At 42.7% G+C, this 13,698-nt stretch overlaps 2 protein-coding genes across 2 annotated transcripts in view; both read left to right on the plus strand.

Annotated features, from left to right (window-relative positions):
• LOC115693832 (disease resistance protein RUN1-like) overlaps window positions 1-12,820 on the plus strand; it is a 28,667-nt gene extending 15,847 nt beyond the window's left edge. Inside the window, exon 7 of the mRNA XM_056307471.1 lies at window positions 11,877-12,820. Within this exon, the coding sequence (XP_056163446.1) occupies window positions 11,877-12,752 (876 nt within the window). The 3' untranslated portion in view covers window positions 12,753-12,820. The remainder of the gene's footprint in view (window positions 1-11,876) is intronic.
• On the plus strand, window positions 9,537-11,814 carry LOC115693833 (disease resistance protein L6-like). Its single transcript, XM_056307470.1, has 3 exons — window positions 9,537-9,994; window positions 10,207-11,332; window positions 11,482-11,814. Exons 1-3 carry the CDS (start codon window positions 9,573-9,575, stop codon window positions 11,812-11,814), a joined length of 1,881 nt encoding a protein of 626 aa, XP_056163445.1. The 5' UTR covers window positions 9,537-9,572.
• Window positions 12,821-13,698: the final 878 nt, after the last annotated feature.

Genomic DNA, 13,698 nt, shown 5'->3' on the forward strand with positions numbered 1-13,698 from the left:
TAACTTGAAATGAATGTTCAAGTTCAAAATCATCTACCTTTTCAAATGACAATTGGAAGATCTCATTATCTTTTTGTTGAGGCTCGTAAATCACATTCTGAGCTCGTAAATCACACCCATCATCACTAACTCGAAACATGCATGGATTTGCTCGATCTTCGAAATTCTTGAAAAACAAACACTCTCGGTAATCCCTAGGGAAAAATCGACATTTTAACAACCTTAAGACCAAGTCACGATGCGTAAATTTGCCTTTTTCTCAAATGTTGCTCCTTCCGTGTAGTAAAAAATAGGGATAAGTGAGCCAGACACCGTAAAATCTGTCGCGAAAATATGTTTTGAGTACTAAAATTTATGAAAAATACATTCAAATTTTAAAATTTATCAAATTCGTGTAATCAAATCCCTTTGTTCTCTCTATTCAATTTTACTTATGAAAAATGATGACATGACTTTTTTATTCTTTTAAGACACATGGCGTCGGGGGCACCCGTTGTGACATTCTGAAATTCGACTCTATTCGGGATGTAATGAAATGATAATATTAATTGATGTACTGTTAGTAAATCTCGCTCCGAATTAATCACTCGTGAGAGACTAACCGATAGGGAAAGGCTATTGAGGAATTAAGTACGCACGACCTGAGAACTCGACCAGGGATTGACAATTCGACCATAAAAATTGACGAGGGACAATTTTGAGCCATTATAGACCGATCAAGGGATGGTTATAAAACGATTCACCAATAGCATACAATCGGATCGCGGTTGATTCCGCTTCACCGTTGTATGTATTACGAATGATCCTAAACCCATTGACTGATGATCGCGTACTTTGGAACTTGTGATTGACCCATCGCAATTACATGACAATCGAGATCATTCATGGTTCGAGAAAACTTAAACGTGGTTTGATACTGAATCAACCACGGGTCGAATTCGCGTAACTCCTAAAAGCCGCCCGTTAGTTTAAGATATACTAAAGTCGCAATTGATTGATTTTTACCACGAATTAGAATCCAAATTTGATGTTGAATCTCCGAGGATTTCAAAACTAAATTATTGGACACCATCTCATTGATTTGCTCGTTTATCGGTTTGCTCGAAATTCTCGGAAAAGGATTTAACGGGCCGAGAATTTGAGCCCACGAGGAAGTGGGCCGGATGAAGGCACATTGGGCCTCAAGCCCAATGTGATTCGGCCATTTGGGCCCAAGGCAAGCCCAAGTGGGCCAATAAGGCCCATTAAGCCATTAAGCCTAATTTCAAGCCCAAGTTGAACCCATTAGCATTTTCAAGCCCATTCCTAATCCGTTTGAGTCCAAATTTGATTTATATGAGTCCGTACAAAATTCTAGCTCGTATACACGTATAAATTTTTTTATACCTTGTGAAATTACCAAAATACCCTTCTAGCTTTTAAGACAAAGAAACAAAAGCATTTAAGAGAGAGGACTTTTGTGCATTTTTTGGATCATGAAAGAAGACTTTGAGACATGCTTTAATGAGAGAAAATATCTCTCATTTCTCTCTCTCTTTCCCCGCCCCCCAACCGGCCACTCTCACTCTCTCTTTCCTCCCCCCCTCATTCACGTCCAACTCTCCCTCCTCTTTCTTTGGTTCGGCTGAAGCAGCAAGAACAGCCCCTTGGCTGCTATTTTTGCTGCCGTGGAGCCAACCGTCGAGCGCTGTGACAAGCCGTGACCGCCCCGGAGCCGAACGCCGCTCATCCAAGCCATTTCCACCGTTAACCGAGCCTCGCCGAACCAAAACAGCCGCCCCAAATCTGCTGTCCAGCCGAGACCCAGCCACCGTCATCGTTCCGTGTTGTTTTCGGACCGTGCAACGCGTAGCCCTCGCCGCCGCCGTCGCGCTCGTGTCGTCGGATTCGCTAACGGGTGAGTTTTCGCACTAATCCTTTGATTAGTATGTTAAACTTGCTTAGGATGGATTAGTTTAAGTTAATTGCGCTTAGTACTAATTGATTAGGGATTAGTGATGATCTATTGGATTAATTATATTATTATTTTATTAATTTTTCGGGAATTAAATAATAATATTTTATTAATTTTCGGAATTAAAAATATTATTATTTTATTAATATTTTTGTGGAAATTCCGAAATTAAATAGTGTTTATTTTAGGCTTAAATTGTGATGCCTAAGCTAGAATCTGCCTTATATATCGGTTTGTTTGCCAAATTAAATTGTTTGGTTATGGTGAAATATAGAATTACGGGTATTTAATTAATAAACCCTGAGGTGTCGGGTTTATTTGTTAAGTTTTATATGAGGAATATGTTGTGGATACTTGAATATAAAAGCATGCTAAGTTTGGGAATTTATTGATATGTGCATAACCACGTGCGAATATTTTAGTACATTTTTATGTGTGGAAGTTGCGATATTTCAACGTATTAGCATGGATTATGTTTACATTGGCTATTGATAAATATAATGATGGAACTTGAGTGTTACTATGTGTGCATGATCACCTAAAGATTCCTTTCGTGCCCGGTTATACCGGAAAACCGTATACCGGATGATCGCCAACCTAGAGTTTGGTCGTGGCCCTAACGGGTGTTCCCAATTTGGTAATTGGAAGCCGTCGCTGGTAGCAGGGGAGACGTAGTCATTCGCGAATCGGATTCCGAATGAACCCATTTATGGGATATGCCGTCATTGTGGTTGAGTGAGACGATGCCGTGCTCGACGGGGCGGGACGATGCCCGGTTATGCCAGAAGACTGCCAACCTGATGCGAATCACGCGGGTTGTGCTGTAGCCCCTAGTGTGGCTGTAGTAATTGGAATATGCGTGAAAGATTGTGGTGGCATTGCGCTTGATTATGGGATGAAATTGTTAGGCATGGTATGGGACGGACCGAAGCGGTTTCACCTTATAATCAGGACACGTGTGAATGCATTGTGCTTGAGAAAGTTGATGCGTATTCTGATTGTATTATATGCTTATTGTATTATTATGGCATACGGTGAATCATAACATACAGGGCGTGTATAACATCCTGAATTTTGACCCGTTACCGGGACCAATAAAGTGTGCATTAATTCTCGTTTGATTTTAGTAAGTCTCGCCCGGACTTGATCAATCACGGGATACTAACCAAATGGGCAAGGCTAAATAGGAACAGGTACGTGGACCAAGGACCCGATCGCGATTGAGCGCCGAGTTCGAGAAACGTCGAGGGAATATTTTGAGCCAATATAGGCCGATCTTAGGAGAATGATGGGTTGATATAGTCAGCGACGCACGATCGGTTCGCGGGTGATTCCGCACGACCGAAAGTACGCTTGACTAACGAACCCCGATTTTAATCCAAACGATCGCGACCCCCGGTGCGAGTGATAGTTCCTCTTGTTCTCTCAAAATTCGAGGCCATCATGACTCGGACAATCTTAGGTCGATACGCGTAACACCTAAACAGCCGCCCGTTAGTGAGAGGCCTTAAGACTTCGAAACGAGTTATTTTGATCGCAATATTGAGCCCGAACTTCAATATCAAAATTTCAAGGGTAATTACGACTATTTTGCAAGACGGACATCATTTTATAGTGGCCACACATGTTTGGGAGTAATACGGATGAAAACGGAAATTTCAACAGAAATTGGGGAAAATTACAATTTTGCCCCTGGGGACCTCGATGTCCATTTCCGAGGCCAAGCGAGGTTATTTTTCGAGGCTGATGCCATTTTTGGGTGGCCACGCATACCGGGAGTCGTTATGGACAAAAATTGGAATTTCGACAAAAATTAGAAAAATAATATTATTTTATTCTCGAAACTTCGCAGTCAGTTTTCGAGGGCTTAAAGAATGAATTTCAAAGATCAGACGCCATATTATGTTGTCCACGCACATATGGAACACGTATGTGCGAAAATTGGAATTTCGGTTCGGGATCGAAAAATTACGAAAATGCCCCTAGGGCTAATTTGGCCAATTCCGAATTTTGGATTTAATTTTGGGATTAACCAAGGTTGGTTAGAGTTAATCCAGGTCTGGTCAGCCTTGGGTTAGTGGCAAATGACCATTTTACCCCTAAATAATTGGATATGGATTAATCTTGGCCATTGGATCAAGGGCAAAATTGTCCAATTGGCCTAGATCTTGACACTTGGATTCCACCCACACTTTGTTGACCTATTTGACTAGACCCTCTCTCTCTCCTCTTAGCCTATTCGGTCATTTTCCCCGTGCATTTTCTTCTTCTTCTCCGTTTCTTGTTCTCAGTTCCAGGTTTCGCATTTTACGATGCGTTCACGCGAAACAAGTACGCCTGAGCCGGCGGCCGCCCACCAGCCGTCGCCACAAACCCTTGGACCTCCCTTTCACCTGTTCGCCACCACGGCCCCCTGTTCCAGCCCCGAAGGTAACCGAATCAGCCGCGGATCGTCGTTTCCGTCGTCGCCGTGACCGCCGACTTGCACCCAGAACGCCACCGTCGATCCTTACCGCGCGTCGGTGATCGACCGTCCGTTCCCCGTTACCGTGGTCCAGAAATTAGGTGAGTATATTTCCTAAACTCGGATTAGGACTGATAGTGCGTTTTTCTAGACTAGACTAGGTGTTATCAGTGTATTTTGTACTGGCTTAGGTGGTATCGGTATATAATTCGTGCTGGATTGAGGACCAATTGGTGGAATAAATTCAAGGAATTTAGTGGGTTTGTTAGAGATAATTATTGGATTAGTACGAATGAGTTGGGGATTTTATGATTGAACTACCGGGTATGCCCGGACTGATTGGCTTGTTGATTCGGTACCCAATTGTTGGGAAATTTGAATAATTCCATGTCGCGTGACTGCGTGGCCGACTCGTGCGGAGTGTGATTGGCCATTTAATGGCTTGATTGGATTATTGAATATTATTGAATTATCCATTGTGAAATTGGGCCGCACGGTATTAATTGGTTAGTGAATGATTGTTGCGGCATGAAATTGACTGAGTGCCTGATTATATTTGATGCTCATGGTGCATCATACTGCATTGCACGGATACGTATTTTGAGTGCCGAGAATGAGACGAGTGATGAATAGTGCGAGAATGCGTGCCTGCTATGAGCATGTGATCACCTAACTATGCCCTGATGCGTTTTACGCGGGGTTCAGATAATAATTGGCTGTATGTTCGTGTGATCACATTTTGCCTTGATGCGTGATACGCGGGGTGTGCCGTCCTGATGCGTGTTACGCGGGACGATGCCCGGTACGTTCGGAAGACGACCAACCTGATGCGTTTTACGCGGGCTCTGATTCGTAAGGAGATCGGTGTTGCGCCTAATGCGTTTTAACGTGGGCTAGAGACACTGGGCTGGGGGCGTATTTACGATGGCCACGAAGTGTTGTGATTAAATAAAGAGACCTGATGCATTTTACGCGGGTCATATTAAATGATAAATTGAGAAAGTCCCAGTGTGCCAGTGTGGGCTAGTGAGCCGAGACATGAATGTGGACATTTGCATGCATAAGAATGCGTGGGCCAAAATGTGAGTGTGCGGGACTCGGTGAATAGTCCGTGATGTTATCATTATTGAGCATGAACATACGCTTGACGTACACGTGAACTGAGTGCTCGTATATGCGACTGGACTATATTATTATTTTGAATAACTTGCAGGGTCAGCCAGGTAAGAAATCTGGGCCAGAGGGCCTAGGTCAGAAATTATTTATGAGTAAACTTGCAATGTGATTATGTGTTATCGGTCAGGAGAATTGCATGTTAGCCTAACCTAGATTTAGGGGGTTATACTCGCTAAGATTCGTCTCACGGTTGTAATAACCCACATTTTCAGACCCCCAGCCATAGAATGCCGAGGACAGCACTTCTTTTTGGGATACCGCATCATATCCAGTGGTCGTCTAGCGTACATCCCTATAGAGACGGAGCAGCCTATGTGAGATATTACTCGGTTTTGTTGTGAACGTGGGGGAGGATTACTACCACACCCAGGAGTACGTGGCTTGGTATTATAGGGGGCTGATGGCGTGACCGGACCCCCACTTTTGATCGAGTAGCTGCTGGTGTGTGCTTTTCACTATCGTTGTATAGTCGAAGGTTGTAAAAAGTTTTCTATGGCAATGCCAGTGTATATATATTTTCAGAGTTGTTTGATTGCTGGTTGTTCTACCTTGGTCTCATGTGTTTATTTGTACGGTTGTATATATATATATTTATATACGTGCTTCCGTATGCGATTGATCTCTGATTGGGTGTTGGGTCGGCGACGTTTCTTGGGAACGTTGCACCATAATCGACCATGACGGGATGTTGCGTTCCAGTGGGGTACGGGGCGTGACAGCGTGTGCATGTGCCCGGGGCAAGGTAAGGTTGCCTGTGACTGTGTGGCGAAATGTTGTGAGTATTATGTTGAGATATCCACCTTCGATGTATCGTTGCATGTTTTAGGTACATCCGAGATGAGTTGACCTCCTAATCGAGGCTTAGGTCGTTAACTTACTGAGATTTTATCTCACTCGTTGTTGTTAACCACTTTTCAGGTGTTCAGGTATGAGTACGCGTTGCGTTCCAAGGGAACTGGCTGTTTCGAGGGGAAACACCTTTTTGAGGTTATCCTCGTAGATAGAGGAGCTAGGTTAACCCCTACCTTTTGTGGTTGCAATCGGATAGATCTGTGTGGCGGGCTCGTAATATGTTAACCCTATGTATTGTTGATGTTGTTTAAATTGAGGTGTGTTTTCCTGACTATCCCTGTTGTTTTGATTGGGAGTTTTAGTTCGCTTTCGCATGCATTTAATCGTTAGTGATTCGATTGGGTCGGCGACGCGTCCTAGGACGTCGCATTTATAACGACTATGGTGGGATGTTAGCGTGCTCGAGGGTCGGGGCGTGACACCCGTCCACATCAGAAAAAAAAAACTAAAACTTTAAAGAAAGGAAAATGATAAATAAATTTGAAAAAAGAAGAAAAGATGATATAAGAAAAAGGATAAGAATAAAAAAAATATGAAAAAAAAAAAACTCACCCACCAGCCACCATAGTGCAATGGCCAAGCTCCACGAAGCTCAAGCACGAGGGTTCAGCGTCGCATCGGGGTCCTTGCTATCGCTTTAAGCCCCGCGGCAACGAGTCCCGGAACCGCCACAGCTTTGACGATCCGGTCGAGTTGCGCCTCCAACAACCAATGACAGCTCGACCTCTGTGTCCGTGACGGGTCGAGTGGGACAGTCACACATCATATCAGCTGATGAAGCGCCGCACCATGACTCGGTAAATCAAATCCTAACAAGTCCCGAAAATTGGACTTGGTGTTGGCCGCAATAACGCGTGCATGGGTGCGCGCCTCTCTTTCTACTCCATCGTGATGCCATCACGAGACGCTGAAAGAGATTTCCCACTCAAAATCATAAGCTCAACCAAACGTCATCATTTCGTCGAAGAAATTATCAAAGAAATCTTAAACCTATTATAATTATGTCTCAATCTTAAACACTTTAATTTAATCAATTTAATTCTAAACATTTTGATAATTTATCAATTCAGTCAATCCGGCCAATTTTGCCAGAAAACCGCTGACTTTGATAATTTTTAAAATTTTATTAAAATTTTTTATTTTTTTCTCTTTATTTGCCTTTTTATATTCTGTTTTCTTATTGTGACCGGCGAGGTCGCCATTCGGGTGAGGCTCGAGCATGTGATATTTCCGACGGCTAGGATATGAGCATTTTTGTCCAAAAAATATACGGGTAAAAACTAACAATTCCTAAAAACAAAATTAAAAAAGAAAAACCAAATTCTTCTTCCTTCTTCGTTGCACTTGGAGAACCCAAATTCTCTTTTCGGGGAGCATGGTCAGGGATGTGCCCCACGTCGTTCCAACTTCGCCAGCGAGTGCCGTCGACCCCCGCTGGGGTCGGCTGACACTCGAGGTTTGGACGGAGCTCGACCGCAAATCTGGAGTCGAGTGGCAAAGCTCAAGCCGGACTTGCTTCGCCGCTCGACTCCAGATTTGCGACAACTGAAGCTGCGAATCTTTCAAGCGCGAACTTATAAATAAGCGCGACCTCTGATTCGACCAAGAAATCACAGCAAACCGAATCTTGTCGCTACGCGGAAAGGGGCAAGTCGAAGAAGAAGTCTCTCCCCCCAAGTCGCCGCAAACCGCGGTACAAGATTCAGATGTGGAGAGAGCGAGTTGAGAAGCGGGAAGAAGCAGTAGTTGTCACCTCGTCCCAGTCGCTAAAAATCCTCGTACATTTTCGATCTTTAGACATAAACTCTTTTTTGCTCTGTTTTTGTTTTCTTCTTCGATCACGACGTGGAAAAATCGTTGGCCGGCTGCTGGAAAAATCAGAGCAAAATCAAGTGCTCACCAGAAAAGTCTGTCTCAAATAACTCCAGATTTTATTTTGGACAAAAATGCCCTGTTTCAGCTGCCGGAAAAATCAAGCGCCCCAAAATTTGGCCGGCCAACGAGCTCAAAAGCCCTTTTTTGAGACTAACTTGGCCACTTAGGCTCTTATTTGAAGCAATGTTCAATTAGGGACATCTTTTAAGAAAGTGACTGCACTTTAAGGTCCCTTTTGGCAACTTGCCAAATAATGAAAATTTCTATTCTTTTGTTCTCAGAATCAGTTTTGGAACAAAAATCCGTTTAATAAATTTAGTAAACTTTTTATTCCCGGGCACAAATTTGCAAAAAATTATTCCCAGAATCAGTTTTGTAATAGAATCAAGAAGCAAAAAAAAAAAAAATTCTTGATTCTGGGAACAAGAATTAGAATTGAAAAAGAAATTATTTTTTTTTCTTCTTCTTCTTCTTCATTCTTTTTGCCTAGCCGGACTTCTTGAACTTTTTTTTTTTTTTTGGTCGAAGGACTTCTTGAACTTGACAACAACTAATCTGACTCCTGTCATGGGGCACTTCTTTAAGCTCGAAAATACGTTCAACTATGTGGAGCCAATCAATGAGTTCATCAGATGGCATTCGCCCTTCAAAATCAAGAATCCCCCCCTTTAACACCAAGATACTGATAGGTGGGAGTTCTCCTTTCTCTGCCGCGTTGTCCTACTTCGTTGGTGGACAAACAAACCCTGTCTTCAGTTTGACAGGTAGGACGGCCGGTGATACGTCATCAATTTCCAGTGTCAATTAGCCGAAGGATTATATTGGAATTTTGTATAAAGATTTAGGACTAGATTGGTAAAATTGAAAAGTTTAGGACTGAATTAACATCCGCACAATGTTTAGGATATATTGCCTTTTTTTCTCACAAATAAAACAATGAATAGGTTTTTGGCTTAATTGTTCTTTTTTCATTAATAGTGTCGTCATTTCGGAGAAAAAAACAAAACAAAATGAAAACAACTGAAATGAAAAGGGTGAAAGGAATGTTCAAAAACTAATCCGGATACACAACAGAACCTACCAAAGGAGAAGATCATCAAGCGCCACTGCCACCGACCAGTCAACGGTCGATTTGCTCACCGAAGACCAAACCAACCCTGGTCTATATATAAGTGTGAGGATTGTCCATCCAAAGGACGTGCGCATACGCAGTGACCGAGCTATTCCACCGACCAGTCACGTTACGAATCAATGTCTAGCTACGAAGTGTTCTTGAGTTTCAGAGGGCCAGACACGCGCAATCACTTTGCGGATTTTCTGTACACCATGCTGATTGGTGTTGGGATTCGCGTCTTTAGAGACGAGGAAGAGCTGTTGAGAGGCAGCGAAATCTTACCCCATCTGACGGGGGCGATACAGCAGTCCAAGATATCAATACCCGTCATCTCCAAGGAGTACGCGTCCAGCCGGAGCTGTCTCATGGAATTGGTGCAAATGGTGGAGTGCATGGACAACAATGAACAGACCATCATCCCCATCTTCTACCATGTCAACCCGTCGGATGTACGCAAGTGCACGGGCCCTTTTGAGTTGGCCTTGGATGAACCCCAGAAGTGCGCTCTCAGTCGGATTGGAGACTTGAAGGGACACCATCTCCTCGAAAGAAGTGAAGTGTAATTTCCATGACACTCTCTGGCCAGAGATTACTTTTCTCATATATCTTGCCTACTTTTGCGTTAAAATTAAATAGGTTCAAATCATATCCAATTATATATTTGTTATTATAACAATGACAACGGCTGCAATTGCATCATGCATAAATAGGTTTTCTTCCGCTTTCAATCCTTCTCCTCCATGTCCTCTTTATTCCACATACATTTGGCAGGTATCATGGCAAAGTCATTAAGGAAATTGTCCGTGAAGTTGAGCTGAAGCTGAAGAAGAGGGACCTAATTGTGCCGAAACATTTAGTTGGAGTCGATCCTCATGTGCAAAAAATAAAGGCAAAGCTGAAGTTTGACTACCGCAATGGGCAAGCGGTTAGAATTGGAAACACACGTGAAAAGGTGTTAATTTATGGCATCCCCGGGGTCGGTAAGGCAGTCCTGGCGAAATGTGTTTATAATGAACTTCATCATCTGTACGATGCCTGTAGCTTTCTTGAAAAGATTCAAGAAGAAATTAGAGATCACGGCATCGTGTCTGTGCAAAACAGACTAATTTCCCACCTCCACAAGACATGTGCCCAACAGTTCGATTGTTCTGACCATGCTCTGACATATATTCAGAGCAGATTTCTCGCCATGAAGGTCATTCTTCTCCTTGACGATGTGAAGGATCACGAACAGCTCAGCGCATTAGTCGGAGAGCTTGATTGGTTTGGCCCAGGGAGCACGGTCATTGTGACATCCCGAAGGAAAAACGTCCTTCAAAAAGTCAGTGGTGCAGGAAGTTGTGTCCTTAGAACGATGAAACAAGATGATGCTCTGACATTATTCTGTAAGCATGCTTTTGAAACGGATTCTCCCCCTGAGAAATTCAAGCAACTGGCAACAGATATCGTTGCTACTACTGACGGGCTTCCTTTAGCTCTCCAGAAGGTAGGTGAATCTCTGTTCGGACAAATAAGTAAGAAAGTTTGGACGGAAAAACTGACTGCATTGGAAGAAGCTCCTGATAAGAGTGTCCAAGCAGCCTTGGAGAAGAGCTATGACACCTTAGAAGAAAACGAACAGAAGATATTTCTTGATATAGCATGCTTCCTCAATGGAAAGGACCAGAGAATCCCGTATTACATGTGGGATGACTGTAAATTTTTTCCTACTAACTCGATTATATCTCTTCAAGCCATGTCTTTGGTAGAAATTGGAGAGGATCAAAGACTATGCATGCATGAAATACTGAAGACCTTTGGCCGGGAAATTGTCAAGAATGAAAGCAAGGATGAACCTTGGAGGCGCAGTAGGCTATGCAACCATGAAGAAGCATTGGATGTACTAAAAAAAAGGAAGGTAACTTCTGCGAGTACTGCGCCATATCGTTTCTTCTTTAGATGCCAATTGATACAGTTATTGATTGTTGTTGTTCAATTATTCGTCAAGTGTGATGCTAAAAGACAGCTCCATTTTTTAAAAATAATTTTGTTTTGCTTGATTGACAGGGAACTAAGTCCGTTGAAGCCCTTGGGCTGGAGTTTGCTGACGGATCTGAAGAGAATATCATTTTTGAATGTGATCAATTTGTTGGTTTACAGAACTTGAGGTTCCTCAAGATGGATCAGGCTGATATTCGGGGAAACTTTCGGGATCATTTTTTGAGTTTAAGGTGGCTTGATTGGCGAGGGTGCCTTACAATCATTATGGATCATTTAAATCTGAATTTGCAAAACCTGGTGATTCTTGATTTTTCGCGGAGTCAGGTTCACAAAGACTGGAGAGGTTGGGAGCTACTTCAGCAGGTGTGGAATGAATTTACTATCTTCAAACATTTTTAACTTTTTGACTACGTATTTCTCAGGAACTAAACATTTACTAACATATCCTAATTATCTTGCAGGCAAAGAAACTGAAAGTTTTGAAACTAACTGGTTGTGTGCAATTGACAGCCACTCCAGAATTTCCTGCTTCAATGGAGCTGGAAAGACTTAATCTGGAAGGTTGCTCGAGCTTAGCAGTTATCAATCCATCATTTTGTAATCTGACGAAGTTGGTTTCTTTGAACATGAAGGGATGCAGTCTCCTCTGTCAATTGCCAGATTTGGGTCCCATGAGAGGCTTGAAAGAGCTGGTGATCGATGGAACTTCCATTTCTCGGATTAATGTCCAAGAAGGTTCCATGAGGAAGCTCAAAACTCTCAGTGCTTGTAATTGTAAAAAACTGACTGAGATATCCGACTCGATCAGGTACTTAAAGTCTCTCACATATCTTGCTTTAGACGGCTCTGAAATCAATACCCTCCAGGAGTCCGTTGGATTGCTGGAGAAACTGAAGACACTGTCTCTGAAGCACTGCCGTTGGCTATCCCGTCTTCCAGATGGAATAGGACACCTTAGGTCACTGCAATTCTTAGATTTATCCGACACTGTGATTCAAGAGTTACCTCCTTCTGTTAAGGATTTGAAAGCTATGGAAGTGCTCAGGATGAGGGGTACTTTCATACGGGAGTTTCCTGAAGCTATTTTGAATTTGGAGAAGCTGGAAGAGATAGATTTCTCGTTATGCGGGAGTTTAGAGGGGAGAATCCCCGACGACATTTGGAGATTGAAGTCTTTGGCAATCCTGAACCTGTCCGACACTCGGATTTCTGGCCTGCCCGCAAGTGTTTCCCACGTTTCTCGTTTCTGGGATCTCGACATCTCCAGATGCGACAATCTTCAGAGCGTATCCAAGTTGCCCTGTTCGGTTAATGTTTTTTGTGATCTGGGTAATTAGATTCTAGACAATATTTTAATAGCTTTTCAATTATCTTTTATTGGTGAATCATTAGGAAATTTAGACTATTTATATTTGTATTATTCTCTTTGCAATGAGCTTGTCCTTTGAATTAATAGAAAATTGAGAGCTTTTCTCTGTTACGCTTCATGCGTATTTACAAGGTCTGGTTCATGTTTACTCATTTTTACCGCCTTCAGTAAAAAGCAAATCTCTCGGAATCACATCTACGAAATCAATCAAAAGCTCTTGCTTTGAGAAAAGATTCCAACCAAATTTGTTAGATAGATCCGTCCATTTCAGGTATCACAAAATCGACTTCCTGTAGATATTCTATCTTTCCTCCTTCAACTACTTCTATTTTATCACGAGAAACCTGATTTCATTATTTGGATTCAGTTTCAATCTCTCCGCCATCGCACTAATCATCACTAACTTGAAACAAATGTTTTTATTTTTTGGTCGAAAGTACTGAAAATTTCATTAACTCAAAAAAAGTTTGTGAACATCAGAACATAAAATATCCATCATAGGTTGCAGGGATAAGACAGCCAAGTAGAATGAAGTTACTGTTTTCGATTGGGCTTTTGCCACCCAATTTGCTAACTTCTTTGCCTCTCTTGGACAATGGCTCAGACGCACAAAACTAAGACGGGTCAGCTTCAATTTGCATTCTTCGGTCCAGGCCTGGTGTCCCACCGGCCTTGGTCAGCGCCATCACGCATTTGACCAAGGCAAGATTGTCGCTTTCCACTTCAACCACTTTTGTAGAATGTCCTTGCCGGTCCAAAACTTCCTCCAAGTACTTCAGACATCCGAGCGGAGCTAGTGTTTCGACCGCCATCACCAAACCAGCATGAACAGAATTCGCGAAGCCGTGAATCAGCACACCCTTCGAGTCACGAACCACTTCGGCGACTGCTCATTCCGGCAAGCCTTCTGATTT

The sequence above is a fragment of the Syzygium oleosum genome, unplaced genomic scaffold (genome assembly GCF_021117445.2).
Source record: "Syzygium oleosum isolate NSW1041296 unplaced genomic scaffold, Sole_v2.1 Sole_v2.54, whole genome shotgun sequence".
Classification (NCBI taxonomy): domain Eukaryota; kingdom Viridiplantae; phylum Streptophyta; class Magnoliopsida; order Myrtales; family Myrtaceae; genus Syzygium; species Syzygium oleosum.

Excerpts from the sequence above, each read along its gene's own strand:
- LOC115693833 (XM_056307470.1), top strand. The coding sequence starts at position 9,573 with ATGTCTAGCTACGAAGTGTTCTTGAGTTTCAGAGGGCCAGACACGCGC. Across the intron at positions 9,995-10,206 it reads CTCCTCGAAAGAAGTGAAGT|GTATCATGGCAAAGTCATTA; the intron begins GTAATTTCCATG and ends TACATTTGGCAG. Across the intron at positions 11,333-11,481 it reads ATGTACTAAAAAAAAGGAAG|GGAACTAAGTCCGTTGAAGC; the intron begins GTAACTTCTGCG and ends CTTGATTGACAG.